We start from the raw sequence: 20709 nt of genomic DNA on the forward strand, positions 1-20709 counted from the left end.
ACTTTCTGCAGGTGTGGCCTTTTTAGCGTTAGCCTGTTATAAATCCTTTTGTCGGTACCAGAATTGGGTTTGGGGTAGGGGTAATGGTCCTTATGGTTTTCACAGCTGTTTTTCTATATTTTCCAGACTAAAACTTGAACATAGCAGGCTGATTTATGAGTCATTTTGGATCAGTGTCTTAAAACAGCTACAGCCTGGCTTTTTGTTTTTCAGCTTTCCAGATTTTTGCTGAATTAGCAGCTCTGCAGGCCCCAGTGGGATTGATTAAGGAGCTTTGCTGGATTTGCATTTTAAAATTTGAGTTGGAAGTCAGATTTTCATATGCTGAAAGGAAGAAAATGATAGCTGGAACCAAGTGTTGTAAATTAATTATTTACATAGATGTTTATTCACTCGCTAATATACAGTAAGAAAGACTTCCTTCTACCATGTAGAGTTTGATTTTCAAGTATTTGGCCAGCAGAGTTCTGGGTAAATAGTTAACACCGCCCTACCTCACCACCTTCCCGTTTATGAACCTCACTGCAGAACCTTTAGAAAGGTTTCTTGGGGAGAATATTCATTAATGGAACTCTAAAAATAAAGATTCTGTGTTTATTGAATGCTCTTCTGGGTTTAAGAAAACATCGAAATTGTATAATTTGAATTTGTTTTTAATGGTCCAGCCATAAAAGCAATATAAGGAAAATTTAAGAAAATGTGACATCCTTTAACTGGAAAGTAATTATTCCTGAAACAAACTGCTTTAAATCTAAATTTAGGTTCATTAAAATTTCATGACTTTTAAGTATTTAGTAGTAAAAGGCAGCTAGGTGATTTTTTTTTTCTCCCACGCATAATGTGGTTTTAATTGTACACAAAGCTCAGGAATGGAAGTGTGTTGCAATAACTGAAAATTTTAAGGTTGCTAGCTCCTGCTTCTGAATTAGAAATGAGTAGACCCCAGCATGTGCACTGTCCTCTGAAGGCCGTTTCTCAGTTTAAAGGTCTTTTGTTGGAGATCTCATCCCATCATTAGTTGAAAAAAAAAAGTTCACCACCCAATCTCTCCTTTCTCACAGGTTTGTCCTGTGGAATAATCCTTGAAATGAAGTGACGTGTGTGGGTTTAGTTTTTCTAATTAAAAGGACAACCACCTGTGTTAAATGTAAATGCCAGATTGGTTCCCCCTTTCCTTTTAAAACTTGAAACAATGGGGAATGCAGTTTTATACTGGTTCAATGTTCTTTAGTTAAGCGAGTCCAAATGAAACTTTCTGTAGATTCAGACTACCTCCCAGGTGAAGGACACTTTTCCTTGGTTGTTTTTTTTAAACCCTGTGGGAAATCTCGGACTGTCTGTGGTGCTAAAAGTACACAGGTTTTGTTTGAATCCTAGCATGAGTTGTTCGGCTCACGGTTTCCTTGATGAACTCCAGATGGACGTGAGCTGGGCTGTGAGGGAAAGTGTCTGGCTCCAGCGTGGTGAGCATGCACAGCAGTGGTTGTAATTGCAGGATTTTTATAGTTTAAAGACTGTGCCAGATTTTTTTTCATGTTATAACTCTACCAGAACAAATCTACTCATGTCTGTTACTGTCTGGTAGGTCTTTAGGCAAACATGTTTCAAATAAAACCTTCGCAGATTTTTTTAGGTGAAATAGAGGAATCCAGGTTTACTCTCAAAACAAAAATGGAAAGACTGAAAGGCTCTCTGATTTCTAATTGTTAACCAATAGGTGTTCACTAAGTAACACTGTGCTTCTCTGGATATGGTTTTTCTGTCCTTTATTTTTTGGTGTATGCTTTTCTCCAATTAAGTTTGAGTATCTAAAACTTTGGTTATTTAAAAATCTTCATTTTTAACACTGAAAAAATTGATTTAGTAAGGGTTGGTAAACCTCTTTCAGTGGGAGAGCTATAAGCCATACTGTTTGCCAGCCTGACTTTCAGTAGCTGTCCAGGCATTTCATTTTCATTGTACCATGTGAAGGTACATATTCAGTGCCTTGACATATAAAGGGAATATAACCAAATATTTGCCAGATTTTGTTTCATATTTTGAACTTTAAATGCTGAGATGATGTCGTAGGCTAGAATATTGCATATGCCAGAGTTTTGTTTTGCTTTTTTAAGAAATGATGTCCTGTGGAAATTGTTTCTAAGTAAATTGAGTCTTCTAAGATTTATTTTAATGGTTGAGAAGAAATCTGGTCACAGGTCTCTGTAGTCTACTTTTTAGGTGGTTGATGCAGTTTAAAGTATACATTATATTATCAGCTACTGAGATTTGAGAAAATTGGGTTTAGGTTATTTTCTACACTCTCAACACATGTGCACACATACACAGATACCTGGGGCTTTAGTAATTTGGTACCTTAACCAAGAGAAACAAATATGTGTGAAAATCAGTATGTTTTGTTTAACTGTCATAAGGACATTGATGCTTAATTTTATGCTAATAAATAGGTTTCTTTAGAGGTTTGCATTTCAGCAACCTGCCTAATTAGCCGCTTTTCACAAGCCATGACTTCATTGTATCAAGTTGGAAGTGAGATGGTAAGAGATGGGGAGGGTGAAGCAAAACAACCAGTTCACAAAAGATCTGTTCACCCTGTGCCAAAAATATCTCCTAAAACTTTTCTGGTCTTATTTGAAACTGCCAGCCTCCTTAACTAATTTTGTCCTCAGAATTTGTGTTTTTGAGTTTGTCATTTTGGTTGCCATCTAATTTATGGATATGGTAGACCGATTATTTCTTCTGTTGTCACTAACATTGATAGAGATATTTCATAAATCCACTCTGTCTTGCACATCATTAAGCACTACTGGGTGTTTGAAACTGCTTATTTTATTTTTGTTTTATCATAGGGACTTAAGTCACAACAGATTGTCTTTCATCAAGGCAAGTTCCATGAGCCACCTTCAGAGCCTTCGAGAAGTGTGAGTCTTTGTTGTTTTCTGTTCGAGGTTTGAGTAAAATACAGTACCCATCATACTGTTTAACTAAAGAACATTTGGATAACAGTAAATCACTTAAAACTTTTAACTTGGGAGGTGTCTTTAAATTATTTTATGAAGCTTCACCTTTATGAATTACATAATTCCTAATAAGCTGTTTTTTCTTCTTTTTTGGGCATTTGTAGGAAACTGAACAACAATGAATTGGAAACCATCCCAAATCTAGGGCCAGTCTCGACAAATATTTCACTTCTTTCCTTGTAAGTAAATGTATGTTTTCAGGAACCATGGGTAGCAGTTTCATATGGGCTACAGATCATACAAGCAAAATAAGAAGACTTCCTTCAGTGGTTAATTGAGAAGTGTTCTTTAAATTCGTTGATTTGTCTTCCAGCCTTTCTCTCTTTCCCTCCTTAATTTTAAGTATGGTCATAACAACACACCTTACACTTCACACTCATTGCTGAAAAGGTCTCCAAGATTCAGAAAAGCTGACTTCACCCCACAGAGATGTGTATTTGATTATGTTCTAAAGGCTAGGACTTTAATTCTAGTACTACTCAATGGTTGACGGGATCTACGAATTAGGTATTACATGGTCCCTAGTGGAGAATGATCAGAGTTTAGTGAGGAGAAATGGGAGTTGGTAAGAAGACATTGGAATACCCTCTCTTAAGTGTTAGATTGAAGTTAAAAATACCACTGCATGTTATTTTGCAAATAAGAATTTTCAAATAAAATTGTGTTAAGTTTTCTGTATTGGACAGACAACATGTTTATATTTATGCAATGGAGATGTGGAATAATTTTGACTTTCAGCATTTAAGGTAACAAAAGGTGCATTGCTTAATTTCTAAAATTGAGTAGTTTACCACCTTAATCTTGAACAATTAAAGAATATATTTAAGCCACTGAAGTTAAAGATGTTTTCCTCCTTTAAACAATAAAAAAAACCACCGTTATTAGTTGCTTCTGGGAAAGGTGTTGGGTGAGTTGAAATTATACAGTAAATTTCAGGAAAGCTGTTCAATTAATTAAAGTGATCACTATCCAATTGCTTACATCTGGTGATTTATAGAGGAGGTTGGTTTTTACTGAGGGCCCAGGTCAGCTAAGTCACGGGTGTAGCCTCTGTGTCTGCTTTCCTCTGTTTGAATAAGACTAAGTGACATTTGATACTGATGTGGTTTTTCCAAAGATCAGAAACAGAAAGGAATGAAAGAAAAAGCAGTTGGTATTTGACAAATAAACTCTGAATTTAAACAACATTTTAATGCTAGCATTAATACCTGTTTTCTTAGTTTTTCACAGTTGCTTACAATTCTGGAGTCTAAATGAAGTGCTGATTTTAGTATCTTAAACATATCTAGCTGGGCTCATTTGACCAGTGAGGCCCTTTGAAATCCCAGGGAATGCTTTGTGCTGCTACCCTTTCCCTGTGTGTTGGCAGATGATGTCAGCATGTTCAGGAGTGTTTTGAGGGTCATTGCATGCTTCATGGCTCAGAGATCTGCAGTGGAGTTTTGGGATCTGGGTGAGGTGGGGAAAGTACTTTTCCCTATGATATGATGTAGAGTTGAAAGCGTAAGAAATTGTAAGGAAAGCAGAAACAAATAATTTACTGATTTTATATTTTAAAATTATAATTTGTAATTAGAAAACTGAAATGAAATCTGAAAAGTAAGAAACCTTTGAAATTTGAACTCTTCTCTGTATTTTTGTGTTTCACTTTAGTGAATGCTAAATAATCTACACTGAATTTGAATAATCTCGCTTGCCTCTTAATTTGTTACAGTGCTTATATAAACCAGGGATTGCTTCATTCATCTTACATAATGATAGATCATATTTATTACCTAGATTATATAAAATCTGCAAAGAATAATTCATGTGAAGGACCTGCTAGTTCAATATGGATAGTGAAAAATTGTTTTTATGCCTATGAAATATATTAAATGTTTACTTCTGTGGCTTTCTTCTGCAAACGTGTTTTCTCCTGTAGGCTTCTTTGGGTATTACAATATACAACCATTGCTTGTAAAGCACTCTTAATTTCTGTCTTGTGTAGGGTAGAGCATTTCTTTTTGTATAGAAGCACTTGAAAATAATCAGAAATAAAAATCACTAATTAAACATATTTCTGAAATTCCAAAAGAAATTATTAACCACACTATATGGCTCAGATTAGAAACAGTTAAGTCATGTATTTTTCAAAGCATTTCTCAGGACTATCTGACTTTTATTCTATCAAGCTTTTTTCTTTTTTTAAATTTGGTAGATGAGAACATTTTTCTGGGTAATTAGCACAAGTTAAGTAATTTGAAAACATAAGAAAGAAAAGGAAAAGTCAGCAGATGTCTTTGGCATAAGATTTAACATCAGTATTCATACTGTTGCTTCTCTGTGCAGTGGGGATTCCCCACACACACACCCGCTAGAGAGGCTGAATGTGGAGAAGATTGTACCTGGTAAGGCCTTCTTCTTTTCTCAGCTGCAGGAGACAGGAGCTAGTATTGGGTCAAAATGTGCCCTACATACAGAGATGAATTCACTTAGGGACCAGGTCTGATAAAGCTTGGGAAGCCTGGTAAAATGCCAGAATCCTGGATTGATGGTTGGATGAGCATTGAACTTACCCATTAGCAATGCTCATCTCTGACCTTTTCTGGGACCTTAATGTAAAAGACCTGGATAGACCTGCTTACATTTGAATGCCACACAACACTAGCTCAGAAGTCAGCTAGCATGGTAGGGGCAAGACAAAGTTTTCGTTTTTTATTTTCTCAATTTCCTAGACACAGCAAGATAGCATATTTTAAGGGAAGAAGTAGAGTAATCTTTGGAATGAACATACCTTGTAGAAGAACTGTTGACCTGGTGTAAGCAAGCTGACTTTACCAGATGTGGTAGCTCTGGCTCCTTGTGATATGGCATAAGCTCCTCCAGCATTGGACATTTGTGAATCCTGGGACCTGAGTCAGGGCAGTTAAGTCCTTGTTAGACAACATTATTGTTGAACAAAAGAGGTGTTATTGGTCTTGAATAGAGCTAGTGTGTCTTAATCATGACACTGATGGTTTATATGGTGTTGCCCAGTGTGCAGATATTTGCTCAGTGTTTCAGAGTTGAAAAGGAATAGGTCAGAGAATGTCAAAGGGGTACCTAGATTACTTTTTAGAAGTGTACATTTTCCTGATTCTATCCATGGAGATTTTTCAGTTAATGGGTTTGAGTGGGGCCTAGGAATATCCATTTGGACACATCTGCCTTGCTGATTCTGATCAAATCCTGCATAAACATTTTTGGAATTACTGATTGAGTCCAGTTTCCCATAATCAAATAAGCCTTTTTTCATATTTCTTATTTCCAACATAGAGCATGTCTCCCAAGTCTATCATTTTCTTCATTACCTGTCATTTTCCTAGAGAGTGGTTATCATAAATTCTGATCACTTGTTGGTGGGACCCCCAAGCGTGTGCTCTTCCAATAGATAGCCATTGAAGAGATTTAAAGCAGAGTATAGTGATTAGTTCTGCAATTCGAAGGTGGCACTCTGGTGTTAGGATGGAGATTGGACCAGAGGTGGCAGGAGGGTGGTGTGGTGGGACAGGTGACAAGGAAACCCCTACACAGGCCAGGAGCGGCCATGGAGCTGCCCTTCTGTGGGGCAGCTCTGGCCATGCAAGGAGATTGAAAGCAAAGCTCAAGTCAGATGGCTTGGAATTGCTGGCTCTTTCCTTTGCTTGGTTTGTACCTTTTCCAGGTCTCGCTGTCTGTATTTCTTCATCTGTATGAGAATAGCAGTGATTGCCCACAATTGCTCTCATAGGGTTGTTGTGAGGTTTGGACAGACGATACAGGTAAAACTACGTGGCATATGCAGAGTGCTCCTTGGAAGAGCAGTGACCCTGATGATGATCATTCATTCAGCTAAAATTTACTGAACAAACAGTGCCAGGCTCTGTCTTAAGTGCTGTGCACACAACAGTGAACAAGGCAGACAAACTCCCTCCTACCATGAAACTTCCATTCTAGGGAGGTATGAGAAAAAAAATAAATAAATGAATTTTAAAAGAAAAGTTAGCTTCAGTTTCTTGCTAATTGCTGAGAAGGAAATGAAAAGGAGGACAAAAGGGTAGAGCCCTGGCAGTTCCCTTTACAGAGCCTGCCAGGCACAGGACACTGTTCTAAGGTTGAGAGTCAACAGTGAACAAATCTCTGCCCTCATGGAGCTGACCTCCTCACAGGGGAAAGATAAAAATGAAATAAAGAAATGTGGTCAGAAGGTGATAGGTGCTCAGGAGAAAAACAAAGCAGAGGAGAGACATATAGGGGTGTGTGTGATAGAAGAGCCAGTTCACGAAGCGGGGGTCACTGGGAGGGTGATGATCAGGGCGTGATAGAGGGAGCCTCAGGGGTGTCTCCCTGCAGTGTCCTAGGGGTGAGGTTATCTCCTTAAGTCTCCCCTACCCTGTCCAGACCCATCTTGCCTTGTATATCCAGTTGTTTCATAGTAAGGAAGTGATTTTGTTTATATTTTTCTCTCCTACTGTACTTTGAGGCCTGTGTGGCTGACTCCTAATTTCCCTGGCACTAAATGCAGGTGCATGGCATGTAGTTGGTGCTTAATTAGTATATGAATTGAATTAAGGAATATTGATGGAACAGCCACATGCACTTAGCATTATTCATACAGGTCTCCTGAAAACCATCTATACCAGTGGCTAAAAATTTACAGCAAAGACAAAGCATACCCATGTGTCACTTAATTTGGTGTATGCGTGGTAAAACCAATAAAATAAGTTATCACCATGGCAATAATAATTAAACAAAAGAAAACAGAACAAGAGGAGTCACTTGAGCAGTGAAAGGGTTCAGCTCCCTACTCTCGCCATAAGCACATGCCCTGGAGTGAGTGTGAAGTGAAAGTGTGCGGGAAATAAAGCCTCCTCTCCTGTTTGCCTTTCTCAGTTTGAATATCTGGGCCCACCAAGGATGACTTTAATCTTCACAGATACATATTTTTATAGTCTTTCTGCCCAACATACCTGTGAACTACTTCATCAAGTCCTGAACTAAAACTTCAAAATACAAACTAAGAGCAAAACACAAAATTGATCTGTTCCAGCACTGAAGGCAAACTCACCCTATGGGACTTACTGAGAGAGAGAAAAAGTCTGCATGAAAATACTTGGCTGGTGTCTTAAGGGACCTTCAAGGATATACCAGTGGTAGATGGTTCTCCCCCAGGTCCGGCCACTGGCTGTAGAGCCTGATGCTGCCTGAGATGTGGCGCCTCCACGGCATGTGCCCTCCTGCAAGAGAGATGCTCTGGGGGTGCAGGGACAACTGAGAGCCCTCCTGCCCTTCCCTCAGAGCTCTGAGAGCAGATTTACATGCCTCCGAGAATGATCCTGGGTGGCAGGGAGTTGTGGCAGTTCATGTGGCATGAGCAGTAGTGATGTAGAATTCTAAGCAGGGTGGTGGCTTTTCCTTTTTGCTTCCGTTTTGAAAGTTCCACAAGTGCTGTATGTGTAGTTCTCCAGGGGCATTTGTCACACATTCCGTTTCAAGGTAGAACTCATGTCTTACTGAGCTTCCTGTCTCGGCAGCTCAGTCTAGTCTCTGGCGCATAGGTGGCTCTCATTTAATATCTAAGGAAATAAGAGATCACGGGCCCTTGAGCAATAGAGGAGAGAGCTGAGCTGGGAAGGGGCACAAGGTTTTCGTCCTATCTCACACTAATGACCTGTCTGACCTCAGGCAGAGTTAATTAACTCTTTATTTATCCGTAGATGTCTGCCCATCTGTCTCACACGGTTCCGGTAAAGGATCAAGTGGCATAACGCACATGAAAGGGCTCTGAAAAGTGTGAGCGGCAGCAGCTGCAGCCATGACACTCACAACAGGCCAGAAAGGATTCTTGAACAGGAGGCTCTGAGGCAGAGGCAGGATTTAGAAATGCTTTCCTGGTAGCAGTAGATGATGGAGAGAGAAAGAACTTTGCATTGGAGCTGATTTTTCAGGAAACCTTTCACTCCTTTCACATAGTTAAAAAAAAAAAAAAATTGGTGAGCACTCAATTATAATTAGTAACTGAAAAACGATACTAGCCTGAGGGCTTGTAATGTTACTAACATTATAAGGCAGATTTTGAACTGTTTAAGGTGTCCAATAGCACCCACTATGTGCTAGGTGCTGGGGAAGTAATAAAAATAAGACTTGGCCCCTGTCCTCAACAGGCTTGGATAACGAATAACAGGAGAAGACAGTGAGGAGACCTCCACGTAGGGTGATGCCCTGAGGGAGGAGATGTGCTTGTGGCCATCCCAGTGCAGGGCATGGTTGTAGCTTCAGTGTGTGTAGTGCGAGGTCTATAGAAGGAAGGAGACTTGAGTAAGCTCGCAGTGATCAGCTTAGGTATTTTACAGATAGGGAGAGTAAATTACACTTTATAAGCAGCGGAAAGAAATGACTCAGTTTCAATTAAGCACAGAATCTTCTTTTTTTCAGGCAGCTGTTAAGCAATGTTCATTTTCAAAATCAAGTGCCATATAGACAAATAATGTGACTTTGATAATTATCAGTTATGACTTGCCAAGAACCTGTTGTCTCTTCATCCATCCTTAGAACTGTTCTGTGATCTGTGCCCCACTTATGTTAGGACCACATCTCTTTTTCCCACAAAAGGGAATTGGCCATGGGGCAGGGGGGAGGTGACATATGAGTACAGACTTGTGTGTGATGACGAGTGTAGAGTTGAACTAGTGATTAGAAATCAGATCCACAGTATTCTGTTATCTGTAAATTGAACCCAGCACTGTATTAGGTGGGAATTTCATCCATAAGCACACTTTTCTCTTTACTTTCCCAAAATCAGACTAATAAAAAGGTCAGTTAGGAGATGGTGATTTAAGAGACCACTGCTTGATTGCATGGCACGATTCAACATGTGTCTCTATCCTGGCCTAGAATTTATTTAAATAATTCATCAAACTCATTTATAAATTTTAAAATATACTGATGCTTTCAGTATGTCTCTGAGTTCACAGCTCAGAGCTAAAGCTGCAAATAGGTAAGGACAAGTATTATATATACATTTTGAAGTGAAGATATAATTAACTAAGTAATTTTATAACTATTCAGGGAAGCTGAAATCATTGTTAGTTTTTAGCCAAAGCCTACATAAGTCAGTATTTGAAAAGAGGTCACCAGTTTGTCATAGTAATTAAGGAAGTTGGGGAGAAACTTTAGCCAAAATTATAGCTTCAGTTTTTGGGGAATCAGGGAGCTTTTTTCTGGTAAGTGGACACACACTGTATCCCATCTTTATCCACATCTGGGTGTAGATGAACTCATGGAATTTGACCACCTTACTTGAAAAATTCATCCCAAAATGTGGGCTTTATTGATGTGGATAAATGGATTTACTGATGTGTCTTCATATGTCAAGGATATTGCATTAGAGAGCTGCAATCTTCTGTACCACAAACAAGCCAAATGTTGTGTTTAATTGAAATAAGGTCACACGAAGCTCAGATCTTACAAAATAAACACATAAACATCTTAATATAATAAATTGTATTCTTTTATTGGGTTTTAATATGTTTATATGTGATTTTCACATAAAAGAGAGTATACTATACACAGAACTATATTTGTGAGACTCTCTATGTTTATCTTCACATTTAATCATAAACTGGTTCCCAGAATACAAGTTTGCTAGGTTTTTGAATTTTCAATTTAGAATGCCTGTATTCTAAACATAAATTTGTGATCATGTCCCAGCAGCTCTTTAAACACTTTAGGAATTTCCCATTGCTCTTAGATCAAGAGCAGAATCCTTCTCAAGACATAGAGTGTTCTGCACAACCTGAATCCTCCTCTCTAGAGTTGCTCCTCACTTCCAAGAATGTGCCAGCTTGTTCCTGCCCAGACCTCTTGGTAAATGCTTTTCCCTCTGCCCAGAATACTCACCTTCCCCCAACTTTTGCTAAGTCAGACTTAGGTCTCCCCTTATACATTTTCATACCTCCTTTATTATCAATGTCTACTTTATTATCATATATGCAATCATATTTTTCACTTGTATACTTGTGATTCTTTAATGTCCATTTCCCCACCAGAATGAATCTTGATAAAAGCCGAGATCATGTTTATCTTCATGCCCATTGTAACCCTAGCTTGTAGCTCAGTACCTGGCACATAGCAGATACTCAGTACTTGTTAGATGAATGGTCAAAGGCCCAGTCCAAATTAATACATACAGTTAATTATAGAATAAAGTATTCAGTTTACCTCTTTTATTCCTGCCTCTCCATACATACCTAAAATTGCTTTCATTAATGAAGCTTGGTTTTTCTAAGGTAACAACATTCTTAGATTTGGTGTAGTGACCCTCAGAGCAACCTTCTTCAGTGAGGGTTCTTGGAGCCCATAAGATTGACCCCCCAGTCTCTTGAACTTGACTTTCCAGTATGGCTTGCCACAAAAACTCCCATTTCCCAGTGATTGTCCTGAACCTATGTTCTCATTCCTGCCCTATCTTCCTGCCAGCTACTTTGATTGTTGCTTTGAATTGTCAAGTGTAACTTCTGCCAGAGACTTTATGCTGAATGAGGCTTGCGCTGCCAAGACAGACAAAACAAAGGTAAAGCCAGTTGCTTCTCATGATAGGGTAGCAAGATTCAACATGTGTCTCTATCCTGGCCTAGTTACTTTTCCTCCGCTTCCTTATTTTAGTATCTCTACCATCTTCCATAGACAGAGGCTCAGGGCTCTAGCTGAGTAAGACCAAAACAATGAAATAGGGTTCCAGCCAGTACCACCCTTCTTTCTTTGGCTGAAAGTTGCTTAATGCTAAAGTCAAAACATGAAAGAAGGTCAATTACAAATACCGTCGCCTCCTTTCTAGCAGTTATGACCACCTGGCTGGCTCTCTCCCTCTCTGCGAAGGTCAAAGGCAAATTAAACATTAAGGTAATACTTGGGCCACAGGTACCATACAGGTACTTGGTGTGTGTTCTTGGACTGCCAGTTTTGCTCCACATGAGCAGTTTAAAATGTTTTCATAATTACCATGGTATAGTCGTTGCCGAGTGGTTAAGGTAATGGACTAAAATGTTTTCATAACAAACAAGTAGAATCCAAATGAGCACCTTTTTTAGAAAAATAGGTGCTTTTTGAACCTAGTCACTGATTGCCGTGTAATCCTGTGCATGGCATTGGCCTAGGAGCAGAGGACAGTGCTCTCTAAAGATGAATGAATGTGTACAGACAAGAAAATAGCCAACTGATTGTATGAATCCCCTCCCTCTTACCCTCCTCATCTTGTTCTTTTTGCTTTCCCTTCCTCACCACCATCCCCATATAAGTCAAGAAAGGTGAGGGGATTAGATGCAGTTTGCTATATCATATAACTGGTCAAACCCATTATTTATTAGTTTTTAATGTCTGCATGCAATCCTAGTAACTTAGAACTGGAAGAGACATTTCTCCTAATAGAGAAATCGCTGGAAAAGAGATTACCCCACCTCCCCTTAATCACTTTCTTCCTTCCTTCCTTCTTGGGACAAAGCCTACTGCTTGGTGAAGAGCCTTTCCATTGTGAATAGTTCTGCTTGCCAGGACTTTTTATTTGTTAAACTGATCTCTGCCATTCTGTAACTTCTTTCTATTTTCCTAGTTCTGGGTATTGAGGAGAATAACTTTGTTCTATTTTCTGCATAATACTTAGAAGTCTTAAAATATAAGGTTTTTTTAAAGCTTTCTCTTCTGGCTCAAATTGCATTTCCCATTTCCTGTATGGCATGGGCTGTAGATCTTTGCTATCTACTGTGAGTCAGTACACACACAGATATTGAGTACTTGAAATGTGGCTACTATGGCTGAGGAGTTTAATTTTAATTGCATTTAATTTAAATATAGCCACACTTGGGCTGACCAGAATACTAGACACGGATGAAGCTTAAAGTTGTATCAGTATTTCAATGACAACAATACAATGTTGTATTATTGGCATAAACAGAGCTGTGGTCAACGAAGATCCTAAAGTCTACTGTCATTTTTGTAAGAACTGCTTTCAAATAGGCCTTGTTAAATGATTGATTAAAACATTCAAAATACTTACCCCAACTTAATTTCTCTAGTTGATTCTAGACCATCACATTAGTACATTGAAAGGTTTTGGATCGTGATTCAGCTAAAAGATGAGTTATATTGTAGTTCTGTGGCATTTGCACTTGATTATTCACTTCTCTGTCCATGTTGATACAGATGTCAACAGCATGAGGGCCATAGGCAGACCCAGTAGCAGCTACTAACAGCTTCCCTAAAAGTCCATGCCAGTCTGTGAACAAAGATAAGGGAAGGGATGTGAACTCCTGGCTACATGATCATCATCACCAAATTTTCTATGTCTTATTCACAAGGACATGTTAAATATTTGGTGAAATCAAGACGTTCTGTGTCTGTGATATTCCATTGGCCTGTGAACCATATCAGAAGATAAAATAATTTAGCCTGATGCATTCATGCAGAGATAATCCTCTGTATGAAAACTGTTTATTTATTTGGGGTTCAGAATAATGAGCCCATGTTTTCTGGTTCATAATGTTATCTTAAGTGGAAATTCTTTCTGTAATTTTTTACAACTTATACAAATGTAAGTTGGATGATATTTCATTTAAAAAATTACAGTAACTTTTATGAGGGAAGGTTCTGAGATTTATTTTGGTTTTTAGAGAAAAGCTATTCCTTTATTGGATTTCTGTTGATGATTTGCCACTAAGCAGGGAGGACTGAGTGCATTAATTTCATCCTGCTTCTTCCTAAAACTCCCTTAAAATGAAAGTAAAGACTAAAAAATGTAACCAGTGACTGGAACAAGGAGAAAATAGGAGACAGTCCAAATGAAAGGTGCCATAAAAATTTTGCAAGCAAATGGACAAATTGTAACTGACTTAAGAAAGTGGAGTAGATCCAGTAGAAGCAAATATTTTTCTGCTGCAGAACCATTCTGGATTCAGGAATTCAAAGTCTGTGAAGGGAAGAATAGGGCCTAGAGGAGGACTAAAAATAAGGGATTGGTTAAAAGTCATTTGTAAGAAGCAATGAGACCCCCAGTTCCTCCTGTAGATTCCTCCTCCAAAACCCAAAGCCCAGTGACTACCCCTCCCCTTAGGTTGACTGCCCCTGCCCTTAGCTTATTTACCTGTTAGCCCTCCCACATATGATAAAGTCAGTATCTGAAATGAATGGGAAAGGGAACCAGAAGCAGTGGAAGGAGAAGAGAACTTCAAAACCTATTGTCTCTGGAAAGAAAAGAGAAGATGTTTGCTAGGGTGTGTTTTCCTACATATAGCAACAATAACAATTATTCTTCACAGCAGTAATAGTAGTATAACTCCATTCACGTTCCCAGACCTGATTCGACCATGTATAGGTATGTGAGAAGGGGTCTTCCCACATATAACATCAAGCAATTCTTGAACACCAGCAGGGTGTCCAGGAACTCAACTCAATTCTGATGCTGTCTTCCCAGAGACAGTACCAGATTCCCAGGTAAAGGGCTCCGTCCTACAAGACTGCCCTCCATGTCCCACTCCAGATGCTGGCCGCAAACCCCAGGCAGTTACCTGTTCTACTGACCTACTGGCTACAGATTGGAGGTTCCCACGACCTCCCCGTTGGGTTCAATTAATTTGCTAGAGCGGCTAACAGAACTCAGGAAAACACTTAATGTTTCACAGTTAATAAAGGATTCTGTAAAGGATACAGGTTAACAGCCAGAGGAAGAGAGAGACAGGGCAAGGTACCAAGTAAAGAAGCTTCTGTCCTCGTGGAGCTTGGGGCCTGGCTTGGTGGCACGTGGAGGCGTTCTGGTTCCCCAAGCTTAGAAGCTCTCTCCGACTGAGAAGCAGGATCCAACAGAGCAGAGAGCAATAAGCTCTTCTCAGGGGTTTTTGTGAGGGCGTCATTGCATAGTCATGATTGACTAAATTATTTGCCATTGGCTGATTCAGCCTCCAGCCCCGACCCTTAAGTGGGGGGAGTCCTAAAGTCTCCTATTAACATGACAAAACACCCATTTCACCTTTAAGTCTGCAGTGTTTTCAGGAACTGTGGATGAAGACCAAGTATACCTGGGAAATATATATTTGGTCATATGAATGACCAAATATGTATTTCTTATGACTCATCATATTGCAGTGTTGTATCCACAAAACAAGAAAATAGTGGTAAAAAACAATAATAAAGAGGAATATTGAGAAAATAAGAAGTCTTGGAAGTTAAAAATATAACAGATACTCTAAAAATGCAAGAAGTGTTAGAAGAAAGTTGAAACTCTCAAGGAAGAACCCAAAGCCAGGAGAGGAAACGATGAGAAAATAGGAAGATCAAGTAGGAAGGCTAACATCTAATTGGAATTCTACGAAGAGACATATGGAAATGGAAGGAAGGTAATTATCAAAGATATGAAACAGTTTCCCAAAATGGAGATACACACTTGTAGGTTTAAAGGCCCTACTGTGTGCAAGAAATGAAAAAAACCTACACTGAGAGACATTACTGTGCAATTTCAGAATATAGGGGTAAAGAGAAGGAATGCACACCCAAAGCAGGTGACCTATAAGGTGATTCTATATATATACACACACACACACACACACACAGAAAAGTGATATACATAAGGTGATTTTCCAAGTGTGCACACCTGGGAACGTAGTAGAAATGCAGATTCTCAGGTCCCACCCAGACCTACGAAAGAGAAACCCAAGGGTGGGATTCAGCAGCCTGTGCTTCAGGAGCTCCTGCGCCCCTGGTTCTGGTGCCTGCTGAAGTTTGAGAAATGCTGAGGTGAGAATCGGAGTGGCCTCTGGCATAATGCAGTGATGGAATAAAACAATGTCTTTAAAATCCTATGGGAATCCTTTCTAATCTAACTCTGTACATATATTCCCAAACTGTTAATCCTATAAAGATGTTTCCAAACATGAAAAAAGTCACCTCTACACATGGTTTCTTGGATAAGTAATGGAGGACATGCCCCAGGAAAACAAGGGTAGATGCCAGTGAAGAGGAAGAGGGCACCCAGGGAGTGGGACTCCAATAGAGGGAAGAGGCCAGGTTCTGTAAGAGGCATCAGTTTTTACATGACGCTAGCAAGAAACTCTAGCACATCTGGTCATTTGTAGTGTTTGTCATCCAAATCCAGAAGCAGCTCCGTAGAGCTGGGAGAGATTCTATTTCCTCCTGTTGACAAGTGAGAAAATTAAGGTTCACAAAGTGTAGTAAATCAAAACCAAACCAGGAATTAAAATCTCCTTGCTGTGGAGTCTTCAGACCTATGGTCTGAACTGCTGCTTCAGAGAGTTCCTATTTTTAACAGGTTGGTTAATGCATGGAATCAGTTTTATGTATACTTTTTCTGGCTGGCCACTGTACTTGTCATAGTGTTTTCTGTTGTACGTATGAATCTTGAACCACAATTCTGATAAATCCTTACCAGCTGATCTAAAACTTGATGTAGAATTTCTGGACAAATCATGGCTGTCTGGTCATGTCAGGGCCCTGAACCCATTCATCTAATCCTGAATTCTGGGGAACCAAAGACAAATTCGAAGTTCTCTCTCACAAGTAAATCACAAGGTAGTTGGGAGATTCAGAGCCAGAGCTTAAACATAGCAGTCCTGCCATACTGAAGAAAGACAGCTATGGAAGACCTGTGTCTCAAAACAGAGGGAAGGAAAATGTTTAAATTCTACTAAATTAGAGTTACTTTTTCTTGTACACAATTAACTTACTACAGATTATAGTAATTGTTCAGTAAGTATCTTCTTTAGCATCTTAAGGGACTTGCCCTTAAATTTTTGTTTACATAAAGAACTAAATTGAATTTGCACTTGGGGATCAAAAAGAGTTGTTCTGTATGTGATGTGAACAGGTTTTTGACCTATATTTCTTTTCATTTCTATCGTGTTACAATTGGCACAGGAATAGGGCCCTGGTTATTATTGGACCTCTGTAGTAAAACATTGTGACCATCTTCATCCAGTTCATGATCCAGAAGATAATTATATTTTAGTTGACCTGGCTTTTCGCTGAAAGAACTGACTCTTTGCTCCTTACAGTGGCTCATTTGATGCTTAGTGTCATTAATTCTTAATTGAAAATCTTTCTCCTTGCAAGTTCCCTCAGTTGGCTTTATTCTTTGATGCCATAGTGCCAGGGGACCAGTCTAAACATGTGTTCTTTTAATGAAACTCCTTTTAGAAAGAAAGATGAACAGAGTTTATTTTTATCTGCACAGGATAGGTTCTTTGCCAAGTCTCTCTGCTGAAAGAAACCTAATATTATGGGGTGTTAGTTATTCAAGCCAAGGTAGTTTTCAAGGAAGCTTTTTTGGGGGGCAGTGGGGGCCAGTTATTGTTGGAAATGTAAGTGACCTTGAATGTGTTTGCAAATGCAGTGTTTTTTTTTTAACTTGAAATTCCTTTATAAATGGTGCTACACTGGTTGCTTGCGAGTTATATATAGAAATCAGTATTTTCTTGGGGCCATGCCAACTGTCCCAGTCAATACAAAAATGTCACAGTTTATGTGCTTTTTCTATGCTTGTATGGAATGACCACAGATTTAGCAATTTGTTAGCTGCAATAACTGAATTGGATTTAAGAGATATGGTTAGAGTAATGCATTCTCAGATTAGAGGGCATTGCAACATATAAAAAAAATGGTTTCAAATTAAATTTCACTGCACACACCCTCTCTAAAAGGAAAATGCCACATGCACATACCTTTTCTAAATAGCCAGAACTGCACGTCCTTACACATCACAGCAACAAAGCCTTAGGCTGTCTGTTATCTTGTGTAATAGGTAGGAGACAGTTGCAACTATTGACAGATATTTCTTATAAGAAGCTACAGTTTAATTGGTTCAGGAATTCCAATGTGAAAAAACCTGATATTCTGGTTCCTCGCAAAGAATATTATACTTCGTGACTCTCCTTTTAGACTCTGGAAATAAGCTAACACCATTTACATCCAGTTAAGAGTCCATGAAGTTCTTTGGGGTTCTTACGTTCCTGGAGGTCACAGTGGGTCAAGGAGTAGAACCATTCCCCACATACCAAGTGGTCATATCACTAACCTCATAAGTTTTATTATACTGTTATTATTTTAGTCTGGGTTTACATTCAGTGAGGTGTTCAGAGTATCAGAAGCAAACATGAACATTTCTTACACATGAGAATAGCACATTGGTCCATTTTCCTAATGATTATAGGCATTAAAATGCCAGTACTGGGCCATCCAGTAGCACCTCACACCTGAGCAAGAGGAAACCCTAGTCCACATCCTATGCTTTAGAAGCCCTCCCTTACCAGCAATGCAAACACATAGTAGTGGATAGAGTGAATGAGAACTCTAGTAGTGTTGAAATGGATCCCAGAGTCCAGAGGCTACAGAGCTGAAAGCCTGAGCCTGTATGTAGTCAGGAGAGGAGAAAAGCACAACCTATGCCTGGGGCAAGCAGAGAAAGACTGGTCTTCACCCCAAAGGGATGTCCAGGCAGACCAGTGCTGTTTTCCATCCTTTGTACCCCTAGATGGTACTTCTGCATGGGTCTCCCTGACCCCCACTGAGTCTTTCTGCCTACTGCTTCCAGAATAGCCTCTCTAAAATGCACATCTGATACTGTTATCCCACCATTTGAAATCTTCTGTCTTCCCGAGTTGGTCTTGAGATAAAGGCCAAATGCCTAATGAGGTTTCCAGGGTCTCACTTGACTCACTCGTCTCTCAGCCACCTCACTCTTGAACTTCCTCTTTCTCCAGTCTCCATCCGTGAACTCTGTACGCCAGCCATTAAGGCTTGCATTCATTTCCTCAAAGGGAAGAAGGTTTGCCTTGTTCTTGCTTCTGCTTGGAATGCCAGCTGCCTCCTTGCTGTGGGAAGTCTTGTGGACCACTCACATCCCTCCCATGGCTTTTTAGGAGCCTGTCCATCCTCCTCCCACTGTATTCCTTCCTCATGGTAGCGGCTGCCACTCCAGGACTGCTTGCATTTGCCTGCCTCTTCTCCTGACTAGAATTTAAGCTCCATGAGATCAGGAGCTATGTCCATTTTGTTCAGTGTTAGACCTTTAGCACCCTCAGAGCAAATTGGTAAAGTAGGCAGAAAGGTGAAATTAGCAACAAAAGGCAACTATTACGCTGGGCCTGAGGAGCCGAGGCTGAGACACCTGGGACTCTTGTTTTTCCTGTGGCCTTGAAGCCTGAGAGAGCTAGACAGACCAGCCCTCCAGGTCTGCATTTGTCCACAGGAGCTAATTACACTTGACCTCAGTAATGACTTGGCCATGCAATGCCTTGTACTACCAACATGGATGACAAAATATCCCGAGTCCTTAAGATGGATTTTCATGAGACTCAAATGCCCTCCAGTACTCAGGGGACCATATTGTGATTTTTGAACAATGGGAAGATAGCATTTCCACATTAACTTAAGTAATGGAAAAGGAATTTACACAGGTTTTGTTCTGTTTTTTGTTAAGCATTGTGCATTTTCTGCCCAAAATACTAATTAACTGCAATGCTGTGTTCATCAATTTTGGCATCTGTCCATATTTGGGGAAAAATTAAAGCTGAAGTCAAATTGAATCTGTCTTTGATAAGTGGCTATTTGTGACCCCCTCTATTATGAAATATGTGTATTTTGAGAGTTTTTTTAAACCCTTCTTTCATGATAGAAAGAATGTTTGTTTTTTTAACTGGTACATATCAGGTGGTTATTTGTCAATTAGTCTGAGAGCTAATATGGTATTTGGACTTAATTCAGTTCCATTAGAACAGAGTTAAACTTTGTGATACAGGGACTATTATCCTGGCAGTTGTAAGGGATTTTTGTGCTAGGAAGCAGGGCTACAAAGACGGCACTGTACGCGCTCCATCTGTAACTGAGCACTTTCACACTGCAGTTTAGAAAGTGTGCAGTCCAGGAAATTGCGGGCTTTGGCTAGAGCACACTTTAACTGCAAGGAAAATTTTATTTGCCACTCAAGTAATTGGCAGTTTTAATACCTTGTTCATAATTACCTTATAAACAAATGAATATATGAACCAAAGATTGTATGGCCTCTTATCTAACTTGTAGCCTATTCGACCAATGAGATAGATACCTGTGGGTCTCCTTCTCCCACAAAAACCCAATTTGCTCCATTTATTGTAGAAATCTATAGCTGAGAGTTTTCTTTCTGTTGTTAAATACACTGTGTGGCTGTACTAGCCCCACACAGCCTGGGGGCCAAAACCAGATGCAGAGTTTGATGGGAGGTAGTGGCTAGGGACCGGGGAAGGAGATGGAGGGCGGGTGCATTTCAGGTTTACTCTGCTATTTGTGGGAGGACATCCCAGTAATGCTAACATTTGGGTTTTGTATTTAAGAGAACATTTTTGTCCCCTAAGGTGTGGTTTTGTTTAACCCACATACCCTGATCCTAAGGCCCTGTGGCTGGTCTCTTGGACTGAATCCATCTCAGGGACCTAGAAATTGACTTATCGTCTCACTTGTGTTATCCTGTACCTCACAACTAGATCAAGGAGTTTATACACTGACAAATCTAGATGTGGGAAATAGTCAGAATCAGAGCTTATGGCTGACTTGACTCTAAATAAAGTCTGTAAGACTTTCTGGGAATCTTAGAGGCTTGATATTTGTACACAGGACTGCCAGTAGCTTTTTTCCAATCTTATTAACATAAATTCAGCTC

At 39.5% G+C, this 20709-nt stretch overlaps 1 protein-coding gene across 2 annotated transcripts in view; it reads left to right on the forward strand.

The window, feature by feature from the left end:
- LRIG3 (leucine rich repeats and immunoglobulin like domains 3) overlaps positions 1-20709 on the forward strand; it is a 44786-nt gene that overhangs the window by 3213 nt on the left and 20864 nt on the right. For both annotated transcript variants that reach the window (XM_017649495.3, XM_036992279.2), the window contains exons 2-3: positions 2850-2921; positions 3125-3199. In XM_017649495.3, the coding sequence (XP_017504984.2) occupies positions 2850-2921; positions 3125-3199 (147 nt within the window). The remainder of the gene's footprint in view (positions 1-2849; positions 2922-3124; positions 3200-20709) is intronic.

The sequence above is a fragment of the Manis javanica genome, chromosome 10 (assembly GCF_040802235.1).
Source record: "Manis javanica isolate MJ-LG chromosome 10, MJ_LKY, whole genome shotgun sequence".
Lineage (NCBI taxonomy): Eukaryota > Metazoa > Chordata > Mammalia > Pholidota > Manidae > Manis > Manis javanica.